General features: G+C 43.4%; 1 protein-coding gene across 2 annotated transcripts; it reads left to right on the top strand.

Annotated features, from left to right (window-relative positions):
- The first annotated feature begins 2,836 nt into the window (after positions 1-2,836).
- Positions 2,837-20,474, top strand: LOC122758841 (glutamate receptor ionotropic, delta-1-like). Of its 2 annotated transcripts, XM_044013197.1 has the most exons (10): positions 2,837-2,941; positions 3,309-3,431; positions 3,583-3,657; positions 3,743-4,085; positions 7,159-7,297; positions 7,550-7,745; positions 8,840-9,006; positions 10,607-10,847; positions 17,953-18,076; positions 19,853-20,474. In XM_044013197.1, the coding sequence occupies exons 1-10, from the start codon at positions 2,906-2,908 to the stop codon at positions 20,308-20,310; spliced, it is 1,902 nt and encodes a 633-aa protein (XP_043869132.1). In that variant the 5' UTR covers positions 2,837-2,905; the 3' UTR covers positions 20,311-20,474. The 2 variants fall into 2 exon arrangements, with proteins under 2 accessions (XP_043869132.1, XP_043869133.1); XM_044013198.1 differs by lacking the exon at positions 17,953-18,076.
- The last annotated feature ends 6,358 nt before the right edge of the window (positions 20,475-26,832 follow it).

Genomic DNA, 26,832 nt, shown 5'->3' with positions numbered 1-26,832 from the left:
TTTTCGAGGCTATCCATATCATATATATCATCACCATTATTATTGTGCTATAATTAAAAAGTCGATATCATTAACTGTATAAACTTGATACAGTTGTTGTGTATCTGCTCCTGGTCTCTCTCTCTCTTCTGTCTCTACCTCATCTCCCTCTTGTCCTTTCTCTCCCCCTTTCTGTCCCCCACCTCTCCTCTGTCCCCCATTTTCCTTTCACCCCAACCGGTCGAGGCAGATGACCGCACATCTCTGAGTCTGGTTCTGTCAGAGATTTCTTCTTCTGTTAAGAGGGAGTTTTTTCTCTCCACTGATGCCTAGTGTTTGCTCATTGTGTGAACTGTTGTGTTTCTCTGCTCTCCTTGATGTTGTCTATGTACAGACCTGAGATCATGTATGTTATGATTTGGCGCTATACAAATAACATTGAATTGAATTGAAATGATATTGAATGTCGCTTTAAGCAGCTGCTTCGCTTCACAAGTCCATGTATCACCAAGAGAGACCGATGTGACAGTTTAGGCTATTTCAGTCACATGCACATGTTACATATATATATATATATATATACATATATACATATATATATGTATATATACATGTATACATGGTATGTATACATGTATATATACATATATACATACCTTATATATATATATATATATATATATATATATATATATATATATATATATATACATATATATGTATACATACATACATACATATATACATGTATACATGGTATGTATACATGTATATATACATATATACATACCTTATATATATATATATATATATACGGTAAATATATGCCATAAAATGCCCCTGATAGTCACGTAGGCACGCCCGTCTGTCCATTGAAAGTGAACTAATTTACACGCGCACGTTAGAGGTTTGATGTCATCGCACAGACGCTGTACACGTGTTTTAGTATAGCGTGCTGACATAAAATGCCCCTGATATGCGTGTGCTTGTGCGTGCGTGTGTGTGTGCGAGCGAGCGTGTGTGTGAGATAACGTTCCCTGCATTAACTCTTCTGCTGCTTGTCGTCTCTGTGAACTGATGAACTGGACGTGAACGCTCCGTCTTTGTCTTCTTGTCTTTGTTCCTCGTCCCTGTGGACATGTAATGAGTGGGTCATCAGTGACCTGGACCACAGCTCTGTCCCCCGTCACACACATTAAATAAATGATGACATGAACACTTATTTCAGAGGCTTTTAAGTCAAACTTTTAATGACACAATAAAAAAGTGATTTATTTTTAGACGAGTTTCCTGTCGACCGCTTACATTTTAATTAAATATTTTCAAACTTACTCCTTTTTATTTTGGTGAAGGTTATTCTGAGGGTTGGGTTTAATAAAGTAAAACACCAGCCAATCGATTTAAGAGAACTTAATTAATGTAAAGATAATGAGCCGTAACCAATCAAAGAACAGCTATGTTTTCTTTTTCATTCAAACTAAAGACTTGTGTCATAAAATCTACGTCGGTTTAAGTTTCTACAATATCTTAAGAACCCGATCACGTCTTTATCTCACTGTTACACAGACTTTTCCAACAGGAAACTGAAGTCTGTAAACCACTCACTCTCCCACACCAAACCAAATCAGTGATTTTAACATCACGCACACACAGGAGTTGTTGATGCCTCCATCACTAAGCTCTGATTTTGTCAATTCTGCATTTGAAATATTTCATTTAGACTTAACTCAGTGACACAAAGTGACCACACGAGGCAGCAGAGGAGCAGCAGCGCCTGTGTCCCCGTTAGCTAAAATCACTGGTTTGGTATGAGGTTTGGTGTGGGCGTGGTTTACCTCACACAGCCTCAGATGAATCCAGTGACTCTGACTGAGCTCATTAACATGTTTGAGTGAAAGTAAAGTGTTTCCACCAGAGCTGAATAAACACTCACACCATCATCATCATTAAAGCAACATTAGCATTAGCGACCCCAGCTGTGTTAGCGTGTGTGTGTGTGTCTGTTACAGCTCAGTTCACTGTACAACAAACAACAAACTAATGGTGTGATTAACGTAACAACACTCATTAAGGAGCTCAGTCAGAGATTACAGAGCATGTTAACATTAGCTGTCGCCTGAAATGAACGAGCGCTCAGTTAATAAGTTAATAACTCGTCTAATGTCAACATGACCTGCTTTCATTGTTGTAGTGCTTTTTAAATTGACATATGAAACCGTCTGTTTAATTACACTGAACATCACAGTCAACACATTTAAAGATGAATTAAAAACAATGACTCGACAACTTCAGTTAACATGAATCCACAGAAATCGTGTTTAAGTATGTGGTGTTTATGTTGTAACATCAGAGTGAAGACGTTTCACAAACATTTCATTTCAACTCATTCACCAGTGTCTTTATGTCTTTGAGAGACAGTGGCAGAAATGATATACTGTGCGTTTTAGTTAATCTACTGTATATTTAAATCTATTTTTAAATCTATATTTCAACCACTTTAAATGACAGTGTTTACTTTGTAACACAGCTTTAGATGGATTTGATTGTCCTCACAAAGGCAGATACAAGTTTGTGTGTGTGTGTGTGTGTCAGTCCTCCTGTCTTGGTGAGGACCAGTGAAAAGTGCACACCTCTCGGGACATGTGTGAACAAAGAGGACATTCTAGTTTGTCCTCATTTTCTGATAAACCTTCTAAAAGCTTTTTATAACTCAGTGAAGATAGAGATAGGTTACCATGGTTACGGGATGCTCTTTGTCAAACTCTCACACACACACACACACACACATTGTTCTGGTTAACCTGTGTTTGTTTACAGAGTTGTTTACTTGTGTTTGTTTACCTGTGTTTGTTTTGCATAGCTGGCGACCTGGGACTCGGTTCATGGACTGAACGGCAGTCTGAAGGAGAGTCGGATAGAGAACGGGATGCAGGGAGTGACTGTGAAGGTGGTCACTTTACTGGTGAGTAAACATCATCAATATATCAATACATCATCAATACATCATTAATACATCAATGCATCATCAATGCATCATCAATACACCATTAATACATCATCAATACATCATTAATACATCAATGCATCATTAATACATCATCAATACATCATTAATACATCAATGCATCATCAGTGCATCATCAATACATCATTAATACATCAATGCATCATCAATACATCACCAACACCAAATATCAATAACCTGCCTGAATGTAGATAAAACACATTCTTCAAAAAAATTAAACACATTTTTGTGGAAACGTTTGGGAGGAGCTACAGTGTTCTGATCTCTGTCTGTCTGTCTGTCTGCCTGCCTGTCTGTCTGTCAGGAGGATCCGTTCGTCATGGTGGCTGAAAACATCCTCGGTCAACCAAAGAGATACAAAGGTTTCTCCATCGATGTCCTGGATGCTCTCGCCAAGGTCCTGGGCTTCAAATACGAGATCTACCAGGTGAGAGACAGACAGAGAGAGAGAGACAGGGAAACAGACAGACAGAGAGAGCGACACAGAGAAACAGTCAGACACAGAGAGAGAGACAGACATGTGTCACACACATACACACATGTTGATGTTGCTGCTTCTGAACTTTATTGATCCTAAGGTCAGTGACAGTAAATATGGATCTCAGCTTCCCAACGGTTCGTGGAATGGAATGATCGGTGACCTCATCAGTAAGGTAAACGTCCACCTCGCTCTTGCGCTAAGAACCAGCAGGGGGCGCCTCATGTGACACCTGTGTGTGTGTGCGTGTGTGTGTTCAGAGGGCGGACCTGGCCGTGTCGGCCATCACCATCACACCAGAGCGTGAGAACGTGGTGGACTTCAGCAAACGTTACCTGGACTACAGCGTCGGGATCCTGCTGAGGAAACCTGAAGAGAAGATCAACATCTTTTCCTTGTTTGCGCCCTTTGACCTCGCCGTGTGGGCGTGTATCGCCGCCGCCATCCTGGTGGTGGGCGTGCTCATCTTCCTGCTCAACAGACTGCAGACGCTGCGCTCGTCCAGTGCTCAGAACACAGCAAGCGGCCAGAGCGGCGGCGGCGTGGGCTCAGGCTCGCTCCACAGCGCCATCTGGATCGTCTACGGAGCCTTTGTTCAACAAGGTCTGTCGTCTCACTGCTGAGTTAGTCAGTTAGTTAGTCAGTCAGTCAGTCAGTCAGTTAGTTAGTCAGTCAGTTAGTTAGTTAGTTAGTTCTGGATCGTCTACGGAGCCTTTGTTTAACAAGTTCTGTTTGTCTCACTGCTGAGTTAGTCAGTTAGTTAGTTAGTTAGTCAGTCAGTCAGTCAGTTAGTCAGTCAGTCAGTCAGTTAGTTAGTTCTGGATCGTACTGAGCCTTTGTTTAACAAGTTCTGTTTGTCTCACTGCTGAGTTAGTTAGTTAGTTATTTAGTTAGTTCTGGATCATCTACGGAGCCTTTGTTCAACAAGGTCTGTCTCACTGCTGAGTTAGTTAGTTCTGGATCATCTACGGAGCCTTTGTTCAACAAGGTCTGTCGTCTCACTGCTGAGTTAGTCAGTTAGTTAGTCAGTCAGTCAGTCAGTTAGTCAGTCAGTTAGTTAGTTAGTTCTGGATCGTCTACGGAGCCTGTTTAACAAGTTCTGTTTGTCTCACTGCTGAGTTAGTCAGTTAGTCAGTCAGTCAGTCAGTCAGTCAGTCAGTTAGTTAGTTAGTTCTGGATCGTCTACGGAGCCTTTGTTTAACAAGTTCTGTCTCACTGCTCAGTTAGTTAGTTCTGGATCATCTACGGGCCTTTGTTCAACAAGGTCTGTCGCCTCACTGCTGAGTTAGTCAGTTAGTTAGTCAGTCAGTCAGTCAGTTAGTTAGTCAGTCAGTCAGTTAGTTAGTTAGTTCTGGATCGTCTACGGAGCCTTTGTTTAACAAGTTCTGTTTGTCTCACTGCTGAGTTAGTCAGTTGGTTAGTCAGTCAGTCAGTCAGTCAGTTAGTCAGTCAGTCAGTCAGTCAGTCAGTTAGTTAGTTCTGGATCGCTCACGGAGCCTTTGTTTAACAAGTTCTGTTTGTCTCACTGCTGAGTTAGTTAGTCAGTTATTTAGTTAGTTCTGGATCATCTACGGGCCTTTGTTCAACAAGGTCTGTCTCACTGCTGAGTTAGTTAGTTCTGGATCATCTCACGGAGCCTTTGTTCAACAAGGTCTGTCGCCTCACTGCTGAGTTAGTCAGTTAGTTAGTCAGTCAGTCAGTCAGTTAGTTAGTTAGTCAGTCAGTTAGTTAGTTAGTTAGTTCTGGATCGTCTACGGAGCCTTTGTTTAACAAGTTCTGCTTGTCTCACTGCTGAGTTAGTCAGTCAGTCAGTCAGTCAGTCAGTCAGTTAGTTAGTTCTGGATCGTCTACGGAGCCTTTGTTTAACAAGTTCTGTTTGTCTCACTGCTGAGTTAGTTAGTTAGTTATTTAGATGGTTCTGGATTATCTACGGAGCCTTTGTTCAACAAGGTCTGTCTCACTGCTGAGTTAGTTAGTTCTGGATCATCTACGGAGCCTTTGTTCAACAAGGTCTGTCGTCTCACTGCTGAGTTAGTTTGTTAGTTAGTTAGTTATTTATTTCTGGCTCATCTACGGAGCCTTTGTTTAACAAGTTCTGTTTGTCTCACTGCTGAGTTAGTTAGTTAGTTAGTTAGTTAGTTCTGGATCATCTACGGAGCCTTTGTTCAACAAGGTCAGTCTGCTCACTGCTGAGTTAATTAGTTAGTTAGTTCATTCTGGATCATCTACGGAGCCTTTGTTTAACAAGTTCTGTTTGTCTCACTGCTGAGTTAGTTAGTTAGTTATTTAGTTAGTTCTGGATCATCTACATAGCCTTTGTTCAACAAGGTCTGTCGTCTCACTGCTGAGTTAGTTAGTTAGTTATTTCTGGATCGTCTACAGAGCCTTTGTTTAACAAGTTCTGTTTGTCTCACTGCTGAGTTAGTTAGTTAGTTAGTCAGTTAGTTTGTTCTGGATCGTCTATGGAGCCTTTTTCCCCTGTCGCCTCACTGCTGAGTTAGTTAGTTAGTCAGTTAGTTAGTTCTGATAGATCTGAGCCTTTGTTCAACAAGGTCTTTCGCCTCACTGCTGAGTTAGTTTGTTAGTTAGTTAGTTCTGGATCGTCTACGGAGCCTTTATTTAACAAGTTCTGTTTGTCCCACTGCTGAGTTAGTTAGTTAGTCAGTCAGTTAGTTAGTTCTGGATCGTCTCCGGAGCCTTTGTTCAACAAGGTCTGTCGTATCACTGCTGAGTTAGTTATTTAGTTAGTTCTGGATCGTCTACGGAGCCTTTGTTCAACAAGGATTGTCGTCTCACTGCTGAGTTAATTAGTTAGTTAGTTAGTTAGTTCTGGATCTTCTAAGGACCATTTGTTCATCGCGGTCTGTCTGTCTCACTGCTGAGTTAGTTAGTTAGTTCTGTATCGTCACGGAGCCTTTGTTCAACAAGGACTGTCGTCACTGCTGAGTTAGTTAGTTAGTTCTGGATTTCTAAGGACCTTTGTTCAACAAGGACTGTCGTCTCACTGCTGAGTTAGTTAGTTAGTTCTGGATCTTCTAAGGACCCTTTGTTCATCGAGGTCTGTCTGTCTCACTGCTGAGTTAGTTAGTAAGTTGGTTTGTTTATTTGTTTATTTGGTCTTGTGTTTGGTTGGTTAGTTAGTTAGGTTGGTTGGTTGGTTAGTCAGTCAGGCAGTATAGTTGGTTAATTGTTTAGTTAGTTGGTTAGTTATTTGGTTGTTTAGTTAGTTTGGTTGGTTGGTCAGTCAGTTTAGTTGGTTATTTGTTTAGTTAGTTAGGTAGTTAGTTAGTTAGTTGGACAAACGCATCAGTGCTGCTCAATTTAATCTGAGTTCACCTGTGTGTCCACACAAAGACACACACACACACACACACAGCAGAATCAGCCAGCTGTATCTATTATGGTCTGGCTGGTTGCCCGGTAAACCCAGACCTAGCAGGTTGTCATTAAACGCCGCTGTGTAGCCTCTCAGCTCACAGCACTGCGGTTATGCTCAGTCACATGATGCAGCAGAATCATGTGACCAAAATGTCACCACAGGTCAGAGTGGCAACATTAATGTGTGTGCGTGTGTGTGTGTGTGTGTGTGTGTGTGTGTGTGTGTGTGTGTGTGTGTGCGTGTGTGTGTGTGGCCAAGTAAGTGTGTGTGTGTGTGTGTGTGTGTGTGTGTGTGTAGGTGGGGACAGTGTGGTCAGTTCTCTGGCTCTCAGGATCGTCATGGGCAGCTGGTGGCTCTTCACGCTCATTGTGTGTTCATCGTACACGGCTAATCTGGCAGCTTACCTCACTGTGTCACGCATGGACCACGCTATATGGTAGGACACACACACACACACACGTGCACACACAGGAGTTGTTGATCCACTGCTGCCTCCATCACTAAGTTCTAATGTCTGATTTTAATGGAATATTTCATTTAGACTTAACTCAGTGACACAAAGTGACCACACGAGGCAGCAGAGGACCAGTAGCTTAAATCACTGGTTTTCTCTGTGAGGTTTGGTGTGGGAGAGTGAGTGGTCATGTGTCGTGTGTCATCACTCTCTCTCTGCGTTCTTGTCGTCCAGGACATTCCAGGACTTGGCACGGCAGATTAACGTGGACTACGGGACGGTGCGAGACTCAGCCGTCTATGACTACTTCAGGAACAAAGGCACCAACCCTCTGGAACAGGACTCCACCTACGCTGAGCTCTGGAGAACCATCAGCAAGAACCACGGACTGGACTACTGTGTGTCCAGTCCTTCAGAGGGAATACGCAAGGTGTGTGTGTGTGTTTTCCCTTTTTTAGAGTTTAGAGTCATTATTATTATTATTGTTACTATTATTATTATACATTATTATTATTTTGTTATTGTTATTATTGTTATTATTGTTATTATCAATAATAACAATAATAAGAATAAGAATAATAGCAATAATAATAAGCGGTTCATGTTTATGACAGTCACCATGAGTTAGCTTGCTGCTAACAGCTAAGTCCACTGCGACTTCATATCCTGTGGAAGACAAGGCAGACTCTTCAAAGTAAAAGCATGATATTGTATTAGTGTAACAGAACTTCCTTTGTCTTTGTCATCATTAGTTAATGAAGTTAAGCTCTCGGCCATAACAGCTAACCTAGGTACTTCCTGTCTGAACCCGAGGCTGGGGCTTTCAAAATAAAAGCATTTTGTTATTGTAGCAGGAGTTTATAATGAACGTTCAGTCATGTGTTTATTATCATGACTTTTAAAAACAAAGGCAACAGTTATTTAAATTCAATAAACTATAACTTCATTATGACAAAATGTGAATTTAGGACAAACAGACGGAGATTTATAACAGAAGATTATGAGGAACATAAATGACATCATTAACAACGCAGTGATTAATGAACTCATTTTTAACTCAAAACATAACAAACTTTAACCATGATATAGAACCACTTTTAACAATGTGTGTGTGTGTGTGTGTGGTTGTTTTTTATAGACACACACACATACACAGACTCTGTTTACCCATTACTTAATTGCAACAGCAAAACAAAAACTCACCAGTCAGTGAGGCTGTGCGTGTGTGTGTGTGTGCTGTATTATTCTCCTCATATATCTCCAAAAAAGCCAATGACAAATTAGCGCTGGAGACAAATTGTCTCTGAGTGAAACCATTATTCAGCCATTTGCATGATAAACATCCTGTGACGCCTTGTTCCCACGGTAACCACACACACACACACAGTTGTAGCAGAAGAAGCTAATGTTGCTGAAGTGATGATGTCATCATGAAAGTCCTGGTGTTTGGACAACGAACAGTTTCAGCTTTAACACATTAAGTGTGTGTGTGTGCGTGTGCGTGCGTGTGCGTGCGTGTCTCAGGCTAAGAAGAGTGCATATGCGTTCCTGTGGGACATGTCAGTGTTAGAATACGCTGCTCTGACAGACGACGACTGCACCATCACTGTGTCAGGAAACAGCATGAGCAGCAAAGGCTACGGCATCGCCATGCAACATGGAAGTCCTTACAGAGACCTGTTCTCCCAGAGGTGAGCACATTCACCCTGTCACCACACATTCCCTCTGTCACCACACATTCACTCTGTCACTCAGTCCTTACAGAGACCTGTTCTCCCAGAGACACATTCACCCTGTCACCACACATTCACTCTGTCACCACACATTCACTCTGTCACCACACATCTCACTCTGCCACTCAGTCCTTACAGAGACCTGCCTCCCAGAGGTGAGCACACTCTGTCACCACACATTCACTCTGTCACTCTGCCACACAGAGACCTGTTCTCCCAGAGGTGAGCACATTCACCTGCCACTCTGCCACTCAGTCCTTACAGAGACCTGTTCTCCCAGAGGTGAGCACATTCACTCTATCACCACACATTTACTCTGTCACCACACATTCACTCTGTCACTCAGTCCTTATAGAGACCTGTTCTCCCAGAGGTGAGCACCCTGTCACCACACATTCACTCTGTCACTACTGTCACTCAGTCCTTATAGAGACCTGTTCTCCCAGAGGTGAGCACATTCACCCTGTCACCACACATTCACTCAGTCCTTACAGAGACCTGTTCTCCCAGAGGTGAGCACATTCATCCTGTCACCACACATTCATTCTGTCACCACACATTCACTCTGTCACTCAGTTATTCATTCACACATTCACTCAGTCATTCATTCACACATTCACACAATCACATGTTTACTCGGTCACTCATTCACACCTTCACTCAGTCACACAGTCATTGACCAATTCTGACTCACACACTTATTGTGAAGGAACTCGTCAAAATAAAAGTATTTTGTTGACTGTGATTATTTTGAAATCTTGTCGTGGTCATCGATCGAACTCTCGCTGTGGTGACATTGATTAGCGCTGTAATTACCCATAATGCATCGCTTCAGCTCATGCCGAGCTTTTGTCCGAGTTGTTCTCTGTCAATGCTGAAAAAAAGAGAACGAACACATGAACACATGAACTAATGAGCACATGAACACATGAACACATGAACTAATGAACACATGAACTCATGTCACAAAGACACACATGACTCAGGAAAGATGAAGCTCCCCCTTGTGGCCGTTTAAAATAAATCACTTTCACATTGTTACATTCTAATCCTAATTCTGTGGTTCTATTTATATTTATAACAATTATGTTTGTTTTTCTGGTTTTTGAGAGTTTGATAACTTTCATATTTAAAACTATTATAAATAATAATATTTATATCACTTTATTTGAAGTTTTTTGGGTTTTTCATGTTGATTTTTAATGATTGATCTGTTTTTCAGATTTGATCATTTATATTTCATTTCATTTTATGTGATATTAATGAATGACTGTTGAATGAATGAATGAATTTCCTGCTTTTTCTCACGATGAAAAACACAGAAAATCATTATTGTTATTATTTTATTATTTCATGCTTGAAAAAGAGAAAGATTAAAAAAAATCTATACAAACAAACAGAAAATAATCCAGAACAAAAACCTGGAAACTAAATATCATTTCCTACATCCCATAATAAACCACATTAAAACTGTTTTAATCATCTTCTAAAAATATTAACTCAGCTTCTCTCTCCTTGTCCTGTCTGTCCTCTGTCCTCCCGTCTGTCCTCCCCTCAGGATCCTGGAGCTCCAGGACAAAGGAGACCTGGACATCATGAAGCAGAAGTGGTGGCCTCGCACCGGTCGCTGTAATCTCAACACTCACGCCGGCTCCAGTCCCGACGGCCGCTCCCTGCGCCTGCACAGCTTCGCGGGCGTCTTCTGCATCCTGGCCACCGGGCTGCTGCTGGCGTGCCTGGTGGCGGCACTGGAGGCGTGGTGGAGCAGCAACCGCTGCCGGCAGGAGCAGCCCAAAGAGGTGACTGAGGTCAGGGCGCGGCGGCTGGGCCGCTGGGGGGAGGACACTGCCACGCTCTACTTTAAGGATCCAAACGCTGATGTCAGCCCCGACTTAGTGGAGCTGCAGTACACGCAGCTGTAGACAGGGGGAGCTGTAGGAGAGGCAGGGCAGACAGGACAGAACAGGCCACTGATTGAAATCAAATTTGGTCTTTTTTTTAATTATTATTCCCCTCATTTTCTTGTGTTTTTTTCCATCCATCACTTCCCTCCAACCTCAAACTAACTTCACTGTTCTCAGAAACTTTGACTAACATACTCATATAAACCCTCGCCCACGAGTCTTTTTGACTCCGCCTTCATTCTTTCTAATTGGCTGTAGTGAGTGCAGTGACAGCAGCCAGCTACCGCAAATCCGATCACGACTGTCTCAGACTTTCAGTGGTATTTCACTTCAGTGACTGTGTCAGACGTTCAGTGGTATTTCAGTTCAGGAACCATGTCAGACGTTCAGTGGTATTTCAGTTCAGGAACCATGTCAGACGTTCAGTGGTATTTCAGTTCAGTGACTGTGTCAGACCGTATTTCAGTGACCGTCAGACGTTCAGTGGTATTTCAGTTCAGTGACTATGTCAAACGCCTGTATTTCAGTTCAGCCGCACTGTGCCGACCTTCAGTGTATTTTACCAGTGACTGTGTCAGACCTCTGTGGTATTTCACTTCAGTGACTGCCGACATTTAGTGGTATTTCACTCTTCAGTGACTGTGCCGTAGACGCTCAGTGGTATTTCAGTTCAGTGACCGTATCAGATGTTCAGTGGTATTTCAGTTCAGCCGACCGTATCAGACGCTCAGTTGTATTTCAGTTCACACTGTACAGACCTTCAGCGGTATTTCACTTCAGTGACTGTGTCAGACATTCAGTAGTATTTTACTTCAGCCGCATCGTGTCAGACCTTCAGTGGTATTTCACTCAGTGACCGTCAGGACGATTAGCGGTATTTCACGACCGTGCCGACGCTCAGTGGTATTTCAGTTCAGTGACTATGTCAAACGTTCAGTTGTATTTCAGTTCAGCGACTGTGTCAGACCTTCAGTGGTATTTTACTTCAGTGACTGTGTCAGACCTTCAGTGGTATTTCACTTCAGTGACTGTCAGACATTTAGCGGTATTTCTCTCACTTCAGTGACTGTGACGCTCGCGGTGGCTTTCAAGTTCCAGTGAATTGCATCAGATGTTCAGTGGTATTTCAGTTCAGCCGCATCATCAGACGCTCAGTTGTATTTCAGTTCAGCTGACCGTGTCAGACCTTCAGTGGTATTTCACTTCAGTGACTGTGTCAGACATTCAGTAGTATTTTACTTCAGCGACTGTGTCAGACCTTCAGTGGTATTTCACTTCAGTGACTGCCGACGATTAGTAAAATTTCATCAGCCACTGTGTCAGACGCTCGCGGTATTTTAGTTCAGCCATCGTCAGACGTTCAGTTGTAATTCAGTTCAGTGACTGTCAGACGTTCAGTTGTATTTCAGTCTGGTGGCGGACCGTGTCAGACGCCCAGTGGTATTTTAGTTCAGCCACCGTGTCAGACGCTCAGTTGTAATTCAGTTCAGTGACTGTCAGACGCCAGTTGTATTTCAGTTCAGTGACTGTGCTGTGACGCTCAGTGGTATTTCAGTTCAGTGATCGCTCCACGCTCGCGGTATTTCAGTTCAGTGACTGGTTCAGACGCTCACTGGTATTTCAGTTCAGTGACTGTGTCAGACGCTCACTGATATTTCAGTTCACCAACTGTCAGATGTTCAGCTTCAGTTCACGCATCAGTCAGACGCTCAGCTGTATTTCTGTTCAGCAACCGTCGACGCTCAGCCGTATTTCAGTTCAGCCGACCGTGTCAGACGCTCAGTTTTAATTCAGTTCAGTGACTGTCAGACGTTCAGTTGTATTTCAATTCAGCAACTGTCAGATGTTCAGCTGTATTTCAGTTCAGCGCCTGTATCAGATGTTCAGTTGTAATTCAGTTCAGTGACTGTCAGACGTTCAGTTGTATTTCAGTTCAGTGACTGTGTCAGACGTTCAGTAGTATTTCAGCTAAGTGGGATGTTAGACGCTCAGTTATTTCACTCGTGCGACTGTGTCAGGGTTCAGCTACCAGTTCACTGACTGTGCCGTGACGTTCATCATATTTCAGTTCAGTGACTGTGTCAGATGTTCAGTAGTATTTTACTTCAGTGACTGTGTCAGACGTTCAGTGGTATTTCAGTCTCAGGAACCGTTCAGACGCTCAGTGGTATTTCAGTTCAGTGACTGTGTCCAGGCGTTCGCTCATTTCAGTTCAGCCATCGTGTTCCTTCAGCGGTATTTCACTTCGAGTGACTGTGTCGTTCGTAGTATTTCACTTCCGACTGTGTCAGGCGTTCAGCAGTATTTTACTTCGCGACCGTGACTGTGTCGGCGTTCGCCCACGCCCAGTGTATTCAGTTCGAACTGTGTCCACGTTCGAGTGGTATTTCAGTTCGACTGTGCCAGAACATTCAGTTGTATTTCAGTTCAGCGACTGTAATCAGACATTCAGTGGTATTTCACTTCGTGCAACTGTCGAGGGACGTTTAGTGTATTTCACTTCAGCGACTGTAATCAGACCTTCAGTGGTATTTCACTTCAGTGACTGTCAGACGTATTAGTATCGGTATTTCACTTTAGCGACCGTGTCAGGACGTGTCACCGGTATTTCAGTTCAGCAACTGTCAGATGTTCAGCTGTATTTCGGTTCTACGACTGTGTCAGGCGTTCAGTTGTAATTCAGTTCAGTGACTGTCAGACGCTCAGTTGTATTTCAGTTCAGTGACCGTCAGACGCTCAGCGGTATTTCAGTTCAGTGACTGCGCTGTGACGTTCAGCTGTATTTCGTCTACCGACCGTGTCAGACGCTCAGTGGTATTTCACTTCCAGCCGCCGTGCCGACGCTCAGTGGTATTTCAGTTCAGCCACCGTGCTCAGACGTCAGCCGTACTTCAGTCTACACTGTGTCAGACCTTCAGTAGCCACTTGGTGACCGTGTCAGACGCTCAGTAGTATTTACTTCAGCCGCATCGTGTCAGACCTTCAGTGGTATTTCACTTCAGTGACCGCTGTGGACGCTTTTAGTGGTATTTCACTTCAGCCACCGTGTCAGACGCTCAGGCGGTATTTCACTTCAGCCACCGTGTCAGACGCTCAGCGGTGGCTTCACTCAGTGACCGTGTCAGAGCGCCCAGTGTATTTGCGCCTGTGAACTGTGTCAGACTCTTCCAGCGGTATATCAGTTCAGATCGTGTCAGACGCTCAGGCAGTATTTCAGTTCAAATGCACTGTGCCGACCCTTCAGTGGTATTTCAATTTCAGTGACGTCAGGACGCTTAGTGGTATTTCACTTCAGCTTACCGTGCTCGACGCTCACTGGTATTTCAGTTCAGTGACTGTGTCAGACGTTCACTGGTATTTTAGTTCAGCGACTGTGTCAGATGTTCAGTTGTATTTCAGTTCAGTGACCGTCAGGACGCTCAGCGTTGTATTTCAGTTCAGTGACCGTGTCGCGACGTTCAGTGGCTTCAGTTCAGTGACTGTGTCAGACGTTCACTGGTATTTCAGTTCAGCAACTGTCAGATGTTCAGCTGTATTTCAGTTCAGCTTACCGTGCCGACGCTCAGTTGTAATTCAGTTCAAAGTGACCGTCAGACGCTCAGTTGTATTTCGTCTGTGCGACTGCCGACGCTCTTCAGTGGTATTTCAGTTCAGCGGACCGTGTCAGACGCTCAGCTCGTATTTCAGTTCACCGACTGTGTCAGGACGCTCAGTGGTATTTCACTTCAGCCGCTGTGTCAGACGCTCAGTGGTATTTCAGTTCACGACCGTGCTCGTGACGCTCACTGGTATTTCAGTTCAGCAACTGTCAGATGTTCAGCTGCATTTCCGTCTTCACCGTGCCGTGACGCTCAGTTGTAATTCAGTTCAGTGACCGTCAGACGCTCAGCTGTATTTCAGTTCAGTGACTGTCGACGTTCAGTGGTATTTCAGTTCAGTGACTGTGGCCGTGACGCTCAGCTGTGGAGCTTCAGTTCATCGACTGTGGCCAGACGCTCAGTTGTATTTCACTTCAGCCGCTGCGTCGTGACGCTCAGTGGTATTTCAGTTCAGCCACCGTGTCAGACGCTCAGTTGTATTTCTCAGTTCAGCTTACCGTGTCAGACCTTTCAGTGGTCAGACTGTGTCAGACGCCAGCAGTATTTTTACTTTCAGCGCATCGTGTCAGACCTTCAGTGGTATTTCACTCAGTGACCGCTGACGCCAGTAGTGGTATTTCACTTCAGCCATCAAATGCTTCAGTGGTATTTCACTTCAGCTTAATCAGGGCCAGACGCTCGCGGTATTTCACTTCAGCAGGGTCAGACGCTCAGTGGTATTTCAGTTCAGGAACTGTGTCAGACGCCCAGTGGTATTTCAGTTCAGTGACTGTGTCAGACGCTCAGCGGTATTTCAGTTGGTGTCAGACCTTCAGTGGTATTTCACTCAGTGACCGTCAGATCGCTTAGTGGTATTTCACTTCAGCTTAATGCGGCCGACGCTCACTGGTATTTCAGTTCAGTGACCAGTCAGACGCTCACTCGTATTTAGCCAGCCGACCGTGCCCATGTTCAGTTGTAATTCAGTTCAGTGACTGCTCGACGCTCAGTTGTATTTCAGTTCAGTACCGCGCCACGCTCAGCGGTATTTCAGTTCAGCGGACTGTGTCAGACGTTCACTGGTACTCAGTTCAGCAACTGTCAGATGTTCAGCTGTATTTCAGTTCAGCCACCGTGTCAGACGCTCAGTTGTAATTCAGTCTTCAGTGACTGTCAGACGCTCAGTTGTATTTCAGTTCAGCGAGGCCGACGCTCAGTTGTAATTCAGTTCAGTGACCGTGAGACGCTCAGTTGCATTTCAGTTCAGTGACTGTGTCAGACCTTCAGTGGTATTTCAGTTCAGTGACTGTGTCAGACATTCAATGGTATTTCAGTTCAGTGACTGTGTCAGACGTTCAGTTGTATTTCAGTTCTGTACTGAACCATTCTTTCAACAACTGATTCTAATGATTCAGTTTCACCCAAAACAACATGACACTAGTTTGTTTATGTAGAAAAACACGTCACCACAGTGATATGATGACTCTGCCCACATTGAGGAGGAGCTACGAAGTCACAGAAAATGACCCACACCGTGTAGAGTCGAGCTGAGCCAGTTTGTGTCTTGTGTCGGTTGCTGTCCATGGTGCTGAAGTGGACAAAGACAAGTCCACAGATCAGCAGGTTCATGTAGGTCATTTCATTAAAGAGCAGCTAAATAAATAACAAAGCTGCTGAAACAAAATCAGACAAACATTTCCTCAGAAGAATGATGCTGTAGAACAGATCTAATCACTGATTCATCACAAATACTGAATGTTTGTTCTGATCCCAGGAATAAACACACAACACTGGAATAATTAATACACAACCTCTGCTGCTGTAGCCTGTTATATGTACTTTGTTTTAAGTTTTAAAAACTCAAATATGCATTATACAGTATGTCATCACTAACTGTCCTCAGATTACACACCTGGTTGAAATCTACAGTCTATGGTTGACACACGGGAAAAATAACTTGTTCATGAAGACTCAGGTTTAGACGAACAGCGTTAACTGCATTCAAAAGTCTTCTGATTGACTGAGACTCTAATGACAATAACATATATTATAATATTACATGTTATTACATGTACATGTTATTACAAGTTACTACATGCAGCAGTTTAATCCCAGCAGCAAAAACATGTTTAATCCCAGTTGCAGTCACAGGTTTAATCCAAGGGTCAATCCCAGCAGCAGTTTAATCCCAGTTGAACTCAAAGGTTTAATCCCAGTTTAATCCCAGTTGCAGTCACAGGTTTAATCCCAGCAGCAATTTAATCCCAATTGCAGTTACAGGTTTAATTCCAGTTGCAGTCACAGGTTTAATCCCAGTTTAGTCCCAGTTGCACTCACAGGTTTAATCCCAGTAGCAATTTAATTCCAGTTGCACTCACAGGTTTAATCCCAGCAGCAATTTAATCCCAGTTGCACTCACAGGTTTAATCCCAGTTTAATTCCAGTTGCAGTCACAGGTTTAATCCCAGTTGCCACATCTGGTAACACAACATCACATTTAAACTATGTTATTAAGTGCATAACATGTCATTTAGCAGACACATTTATCCAAAGCGATTTACAAGGGAATTGAGTACAACCTGCCAGGGGTGGAGTTGAACTTGCGACCATGAAGACTTTTGCACACAGGGTACCGGTCTTAACCACTGAGCCACTCCACCCCTGTAAAAGTCAAATCTATGACAAAACGTTTGTATATGAACGAAGCGTGACGTTAAACACAACATAAAACATAAACTGACTTGAGACCTGTGTTCATACAAGCTCCGCCCCCTCACCACACCTGGAAACACACACACACACAGAGGAAACAGGCTGTGGTCATGTGACATGGATCCATAAACTAAAGTGTGAGCAACGCAGCATCCAGGTGTCCCTGTCTCACGTCTGTCAGTGTGGACACTCTGTGTGAGTCTGCGTGTGGACACTGCGTGTGTCTGTGTGTGGACACTGTGTGTGTGTGTCTGTGTGTGGACACTGTCTGTGTGTGTGTGTCTGTGGACACTGTGTGTCTGTGTGTGGACACTGTGTGTGTGTGTGTCTGTGTGGACACTGTGTGTGTGTCTGTGTGTGTGGACACTGTGTGTGTGTGTGTGGTGTGTGTGGACACTGTGTGTGTGTGTGTGTGTGTGTGACACTGTGTGTGGACACTGTGTGTGTGTGTGTCTGTGTGTGACACTGTCTGTGTGTGTGTCTGTGTGGACACTGTGTGTGTGTCTGTGTGTGGACACTGCATGTGTGGACACTGTGTGTGTGTGTGGACACTGTCTGTGTGTGTGTGTGTGTGTGGACACTGTCTGTGTGTGTGTGCGTCTGTGTGTGGACACTGTCTGTGTGTGTGTGCGTCTGTGTGTGGACACTGTGCGTGTGTGTCCGTGTGTGTCCTTCTCTCATGTCTCTGCTGTGTCTATGATCTCGTGCAGGTCACTAAGGATTTCAGACTGGCCAGGGTTTATAATGACATAACAGCTGCTTCATCGGAGGGGAGGAGGGACATGTGGACAGACAGAGAGAGAGGCTGGGATGAAGCAGAGGCTATTGATACAGGTCAGAATAGAACTCGTACACAATGATGCGATCAAAGACAACACAGTGACAATGATGACGACAACAGCAGCCTCATATTTGACTTTAATTATGTATTTAACCACAGAAGCACTGATGACACACTCATGTCATGTGTTCATTTTCTTTCTTATCTATTTTTTTTTACTTCATTTCCATTCAAACACCTACAGTTCCAGCCTCCACCACTAGAGGGGACTGCAGTTTAAAATGCACACGTTTCTTTTCAATTGAACTCTCGTGTTTCAGCTTCACTACAAACTTTGGTTAAATGTTTTTTCTTGATTCAGTCAAACATGTGAACACGTTTCATGACCTTTGACCTTTGACCTCTGACCTTATTTTCCCGCCTGTCGAGCAGAATTGAATTAACGACTGTGTTTTTATTCATTTATGAACAACAAAGTAACAGTTTAGTCCCAGTTGCACTCACAGGTTTAATCCCAGGTTTAATCCGAGTTGCAGTCACAGGTTTAATACCAGCTGCAGTCACAGGTTTAATACCAGATTGAATCCCAGCTGCAGTCACAGGTTTAATCCCAGGTTTAATCCCAGCTGGTTTGATGTTTCTGACATGAACTTTAAAACTTCCATCTTTGTTTTTGAGTAATTGTTTGTCCTGCAGTTCAGTCTCTGGCCACAGGGGGAGACATTTACAGTCTTTCCATGTACATAAACATGTCTTGGTTGATTTAGCGACACCTTTGGTCAGTGGATGTAACTGCACACAGACCACCAGGGGGCAGCAAACACAGAAATCATGATTGTACACGTTAGCATTTCACAATAAGAGCCAAAGACATTTGAACGCTGTTAATGTGTTAATGAATGAATGAATACATGTGAACACATCACTGCTCCTTCATGTTTGTGTGTGTGTGTGTGTGTGTGTGTGTGGGTGGGTACTGCTGCTTCCTACATGAATGTGTGTGTGATAATCATTAACAGTGTAAATGAGTCATGTGACTAAAGTCATCGCCAAAGTTTGAGCAGAAAAAAAATGTTTGTTGTAAAGCAAAAAAAAAGATCGGAGACACGAAGACGAATATTTATGACGACGATCTCACCGCGTCCACACTGTCCACACTACTACTGTCCACACTGTCCACACTTCTACTGTCCACACTGTCTACACTACTACTGATCACATTGTCCACACTACTACTGTCCACACTGTCCACGCTGTCCACACTTCTACTGTCCACACTGTCTACACTACTACTGTCCACACTGTCCACACTACTACTGATCACATTGTCCACACTGTCTGTGATGTTTTGAAAACTCTGTAACTGTAAAATAATCACTTACAGTGGTTTTCAGCTTCAAGGACAGAGAGGACGAACACGTCCCCCAGAGGGGACAAGACAAGACATCAGAACAAGGCCAAACTAAAAGAGATAAGAGCAGCGGGTGATTGTCATCTGCTGCCTGAGATCAGGATTAAGTTTAACAAGCTCATTTTCTCAGATTAACTTTTGTCTCATGTTTAAAGACATTAGACACGTCTTTGTTTGAAGACATCCAGGTGTTTCCATGGTTACTGAGAGCTTTACAACAAACATGCTCAGTCCGTTTCTTCAGTTTCTTTTTTAAACTTTAGGCCAAGTTTGATTTCAAACTGAATGTGACAGATGTTAGTTTCTGTGGCCTCAGTTCAAACGACGTCCTGACGTCTGAGACACCGGCCTGTCGCCAATCTCAGCCTCTCTGTCCTGTCCCTCCTCCTCCCCCTGTCTCCTCCTCCTCCTCTTGTAGGACAAGGAGGTGAACCTGGAGCAGGTGCACCGCCGTATGAACAGTCTTTTGGACGAGGACTTGGCGCACAAGCAGATCCCCGGTCCGTCTATCGAGATCTCTGCGCTGGACATAGGCAGCATGCAGCCCAGCCCGGCCTCGCTGGCGTCAGGGGCGGAGTCTGTGCGGAACTACCACCACCCGCCCTCGGGCCTCGCTGTGACCACCTTCCTCCCCGGGGAGGGGGCGCCGCCTCCTCCTCTTCCCCTACCTCACCATGGGGGGACCCTCAGCAGGACGCTGGCCCCGCCCCCGGGCGTTGGCAGCAGCACGCTGCCGCTGCACCACCCACTCAGCGGCACCATGCAGTGCAAACACCGGGCCCCCAACGGGGGAATGTTCCGCCAGAGTCCTGGCAAGACGCCCATGCCAATGTCCTACCAGGGAGTCTCCGCAGGACCCAGACCAGAAGCCATTGACCCCGCCCACAGTACGTCCATATAGTGCTACAGGCAGGGGGCGGGGCTTAAGTGGGACAGGACATGGTCGAACTGTGTCACTGGTAACTCGGTGTCTGGACTTTGGTTCTGGATGTGAATCAGTTCTGAGCGGAAAAATATTATAGACGACAAAAAAACAACAACAAAAAAAACGTACAAAGGTAAAAAAAAAATTTGTATTTCATGACCTGTTAAAAAAAGGCTGTAATTTTTCTCTGTAAATACCAAGAAAATGGGGTGAGAGTGAGGTCAAAGTGTATTTTGAATATTCTCAATTTTTGAAGTTGAGTTATAAAAAAAACCAAGAAAAACTGCGATAAAAACATCCGTGCGTTAAAGAAGAAACGTACGTTAAAGAAATCATACGTCAAAGAAGAAACGTACGTTAAAGAAATCGTACGTTTGAATGGCTTTGTAAATTTTGTTCCATATGAAACAATGACGCAGGTTCATTGTGATTGTTTTTTTCTAAGTGCCGAAATAATGAAACGATGTCTCTCCACGTCTCTCTCATCCATGTAAACAATTACCCATGATGCACCACTGTAGGGACATGTTAGTGTTGGACACAAACCCAAATATATAAAATTATATCATTGGACGAAAAATAATCACCTTTTTATTATTTGTATTGAATATATAATATACGTTGTTTCAAATGGTAAATCGTTTGACACGTGAGGGGAGGGGCTACGTGGGAGGGGAGGGGCGACGGGGGAGGGGAGGGGACAGTTGAATTTTTACCTGATTCATATTTTACACAAAACGATTTGTTTCATTTTATACAAACTTTGTCACATGAGACGAATGTTTGTCTGCGATCAAACCAAACTGAACCCAAACTCCTTACTGGATTATTCCACCAGGGGGCAGAACATTTTATATAAGTCACATGACTGATCGAAGAATCACAACCAGCCATGACTCTCCTGGAGCTGATGCTAAGCTAATTGCAACACACGCACAGTAACTTTTGTCCTGATACAATGTTGCGATGTTGGAAGAGTCTGGAGTTCAAATATAGCGTTAGCGTCGCCAAAGTGTACGTCTATTTGCAACTTCACGTGAAGTTCGTACGTGATCTTGTGGTGAGTTAGGCGTGAGTTTGGTGTGAACGCAGACTAACACTCTGAACGAAGAAAAAAAGTCACGACATCGTAAACTGACCCGTCTTTTATGTTTTAATACGAGTTTTCTTCTGCAAAGTTTCACAGTTATTTTAATTTGAGACTCCTGATATTTCCCATCATCCCTTGCAGGAATGTCGGAGATTCTTTCACATTTACTGTTCGGAAAAAAAAACAAAAACCTCGTCCTTTGTTTGTAAAGTGCGATTACTGAGCGTCCTGAGGAAGTTGGACTTTTTAGTTTGTGTTTGTCAAAGTGTCTGAAGATCCTCCTGAACCTGAAGTCCCTCCCGGACCTGAAGATCCTCCCGGACCTGAAGATCCTCCCGGACCTGAAGACCCTCCCGAACCTGAAGACCCTCCCGAACCCTCCTGAACCTGAAGATCCCCTTGAACCTTCACTCACATCATCGATCACTGACGATCACAAAGTTCATCAAAACTTTAACAAAGTTCACAAACATTTGTTTGATCTTCATACATATCTCCAGACGTAGATGGACCATGGTGGACCATGATGGACCATAGTGTACCATGATGGACCATGGTTGACCATGATGGACCACAGTGTACCATGATGGACCACGGTGTACCATGATGGACCATGGTGGACCATGATGGACCACAGTGTACCATGATGGACCATTATGGACCATGATGGACCATGATGGACCATAGTGTACCATGATGGACCATGATGGACCATAGTGTACCATGATGGACCATGATGGACCATGATGGACCTGAATGTAAACTGAATGTCCTTTTAAATTAAGAAATCCACAAAAATAATCCCTTCTTCTGTCAAACGGGATTAAAATAAATGAAACATCTGCCTTTGTTCCTTTTTTTTGACAAAACCAGCCCTGAACCAGTTCTTGATCTGGTTCTGTCCTCGGTGCTCAACATGAACCCACAGGTTTTTCTTCTCATGAAGGAAACAACGTCGTGTTTTTAACGTTTATGTTTGAAAGCGGATTAGAGTTAGAAGCAGGGAATTCTGGGTAACATGAGGACATATATTCAGAACCCAGAGTTCTGGGTTATGAAGAACAAGACCTGGTCACTGGTGGTGGTTTTGGTCCAGATCAGATTATTAAAGATTAAAAAAACAGATTATTTTTATTTTCCTGTTTTTAAACTCTTCTTGTTGTTGTTTCATTAAATCTAAACAATAAAGTTTTAAACTGTGTCTCAAAAAGAAAAAGGTTCATAAAATGAAGTATGTGATCACATGACGTTCAACTCACCGTGTGTCCAACTGAGGACGAGGACGAGGACGCATCTCTCTTCAGAACGGACTGTTTTTCTAACTCTGTCAGTTTTTGCTCTCGTGAACTTGTTTTCTCACGTTTCCACGACAACATGACGGACAGCTAACGATGCTAAACTCCAGCTAACGTCAGAAAACACCAAGTGTCAAAGCGTAAAGTCTGTCTCTGTCCATTTAAGGGAAAACCTTATTTTATTTATGAATATGCTGCTTGGAGTTTCTTAATCTTTAATAAAGAATATGATTTACACTCTGTGTCACAGTTTGTCACGAAAATATCAGCGTACGTCAAAAATATCCAGTAAAACATCGTAAAACATCAAAGTAAAACGTGATGAAGAATTCCACGGTAACTATGATTTATTTGGGTTTTTCAAAAGCAGCAGAATATCTTTAAGACACGTTCACGTCTTTATCTCACTGTTACACTCACACACTCACACACACACACACTCACACACACACACACACACACACACGCACACACACACACATACCTGCACTGCACACACACACACACGCGCACACACACACACACACACACACACACCACACACACACACACACACACACGCACACACACACACACACACACACACACTCACACGCACACACACACACACACCGCACACACACACACACACTCACTCACACACACACACACACACACACACACACTCACACACACACACACACACACACACACACACACAGACACACACACACACACACACACACACACACACACACACACACACAGAGACACACACACACACACACACACACACACACACGCACGCACACACACACACACACACACTGCTGCCTCCATCACTAAGTGCAAATGTCTGATTTTGTCACTTTGGCTTTAGAAATATTTCATTATGATTTAACTCAGTGACACAAAGTGACCACACGAGGCAGCAGAGGACCAGCAGCTAAAATGACTGATTTTCTCGATGGACTTTGGTGTGTGAGAGTGAGTGGTTTACAAACGTCATTTTCCTGTTGGAAAAGTCTGTTTCGATGCTGAAAACAGGCAAAACACAAACATCATGAATCAATAACTGGACTGTTGGTTCAACACAGTAACCATGGCAACAGCCAGAAAAGCATCAAATATTGATGTTATTTATCTTCCTGTTTTATTTGTTAAACCTTATATTGTGTTCAACCTTTATAATGACTATTATCATTATTATTATTATTGTTGTTGTTGTTGTTTATCTTAAACATCCTCTACTGTTCATCTCAGCAGCAGAAACCGAGTCATTCCAGAACTAGGAGAAGAAAAGGAGTGTCTAAAATCCCACAGCTGTCATGAACTCCTGGAGTCGTCAGGACTCCTCGTCTCCTCTCAATCTTCACTGTGGACGTTGGACTTTAAGTTGTCTTGTTCTTCAGAAGACTTGAACCCATGACATCAGAACTGCACAGCAGTGTTCTCGTCCACTGAGCAACTTGCTCCTATAGTTCTTCAGGTTTTCTTAGAGCTTTTGACTGTTCACTTAATCCTCAGATTTGAATTCACAACCACAGACATACTCGTCTTACTCTTACCAGAGGAGCCATCTTGACTGACCTGTGTACACTTTCTTGGTGTTTTTAAGTTCTGTTTCTGGTCTAAAGTTTTAAAAGTGTGTGAGATTAGAACTTATAACGTCAGAGATATAAATCATCTCCTGGTGGAATAAGATATTGTCTTCATGCTCTTACTCTGAATCTCTTGGTTTCTCATCTTGGTCAGAGTTTTTCAAAAATGTGTCCGTTGAATTACGAGGACAAACAGTTTGATCCTCAATCGGTTCACTTATTTTATGTGAATCTCTGTCCCTGTCGGGAGACTGACCAGCACTGAAGGTGGTCCAGTGGACAAGGACGTCACAACCCACTGGAGGTATGTGTCTACTAATATGTGTGTGTGTGTGTCTGGGTGTTTCAAAAACAACTAAAAACCTTCAAAAACCAAACCAAACAACTTCCAAAGACCGATCCCAAACTAAACCTTGTGCGTTCATTTGCGTCATTTCGATTTCAACTTCATCATCAACAATTCTGCAAAAAGAAACAGCTTGAAAAAGCCTCGAAGGTGCTAGCTAGCCTTTTTTTTGACTAATGTCAACAAGACATGAACAAAGAAAATGTTAATAAAGTTTATATAAAGTCATATATAGTATGTCCTTCAAAAAGATGTCCAACATGTCTCCTTCTATTTTCCACTGTGTTCAGACTAGAGACAGATTTTCCACTCACAAAAGGACAAAATAAACGATAAATAATCAATAAAAGAGACACAAAGACCAAAGAATTACCACAAATGATTCTAAAGAAACAAAAAAATCACATCACACTCACACAAACTGTCCACAAAGAGACAAGAAAAGGACACATATTAAATGTTTTACATTCTGTATGTGAGACACTCAAACTGTGAACTTTAATCCTGGCTGCAGCAACATTAACTCGTCTCTGCAGGACAAAGACGAGGAGGACGATAAACGGGGAGTGGTTTCCAGAGATCAGCGTCGCTCTGAGCGAGGAAACGCAGCAGAGGACGAAGACCCAGTCAATTTATTCCACCTGGAACATGAAGAAGAGCCAGAGGCCATGTTTTATCAGTGAGGAGGAGGAGGAGGAGGGTCATAAATTACAGGCTGGAGGAGACACACAGATGAAGAGTAGGCAGGTAATGAAGTGAGGAGGAGGAGGAGGAGATGTTTGCTCCATAAGTCAGGCCTCAGGGGAAAACGAGCTCTAACAACACTGTCTCACTCACTTTAACTCACAGGCTATTTAGCTGCTCCAGCACATGAACTCACCACCTGCAGGGAGCGCTGTGGAGCAACCTTCAGAGTTCACAAGACACAACCTTCAGAGTTCACACTACACAACCTTCAGAGTTCACAAGAGACAACCTTCAGAGTTCACACTACACAACCTTCAGAGTTAACACTACACAACCTTCAGAGTTCACATGAGACAATCTTCAGAGTTCACACTACACAACCTTCAGAGTTCACATGAGACAACCTTCAGAGTTCACACTACACAACCTTCAGAATTCACATGAGACAACCTTCAGAGTTCACACTACACAACCTTCAGAGTTCACACGACACAACCTTTAGAGTTCACACTACACAACCTTCAGAGTTAACACTACACAACCTTCAGAATTCACACGAGACAACCTTCAGAGTTCACACTACACAACCTTCAGAATTCACATGAGACAACCTTCAGAGTTCACACTACACAACCTTCAGAATTCACATGAGACAACCTTCAGAGTTCACACTACACAACCTTCAGAGTTCACACGAGACAACCTTCAGAGTTCACAAGACACAACCTTCAGAGTTCACATGAGACAATCTTCAGAGTTCACACTACACAACCTTCAGAGTTCGCATGAGACAACCTTCAGAATTCACAGACAACCTTCAGAGTTCACGACACAACCTTTAGAGTTCACACTACACAACCTTCAGAGTTAACACTACACAACCTTCAGAGTTAACACTACACAACCTTCAGAGTTCACACTACACAACCTTCAGAGTTCACATGAGACAATCTTCAGAGTTCACACTACACAACCTTCAGAATTCACACGAGACAACCTTCAGAGTTCACACGACACAACCTTCAGAGTTCATGCACACAACCTTCAGAGTTCACACTACACAACCTTCAGAGTTCACAAGACACAACCTTCAGAGTTCACATGAGACAACCTTCAGAGTTCACACTACACAACCTTCAGAGTTCGCATGAGACAACCTTCAGAGTTCACACTTTGTACTCCAGCAGATCAATCGCAGCTTTACGGACACAGGGAGACAGAGACAGACACAGACACGCATTTTGAATGAACTGAAGGGTTCTAACAGACTTGTTGGAACATCCTGATAATAAGGAGTTACAGTAATCTAATCTAGATTAACAAAAGCATGAACTAGTTTTTCAGCATCCTGTAAAGACAGAATGTTTCTAATTTTCATAATGTTCCGCAGGTGGAAGAAGGCTGTTCTGGAAATTAGTTGTGAATGTGTGAATCAAAAGACATTTCCTGGTCAAAAGTAACTCCAAGGTTCCTCA

Source organism: Solea senegalensis, linkage group LG18, assembly GCF_019176455.1.
Source record: "Solea senegalensis isolate Sse05_10M linkage group LG18, IFAPA_SoseM_1, whole genome shotgun sequence".
NCBI lineage: Eukaryota > Metazoa > Chordata > Actinopteri > Pleuronectiformes > Soleidae > Solea > Solea senegalensis.
Note: the sequence above shows the minus strand (reverse complement) of the source record. Positions and strands in the feature narration are given on the sequence as shown.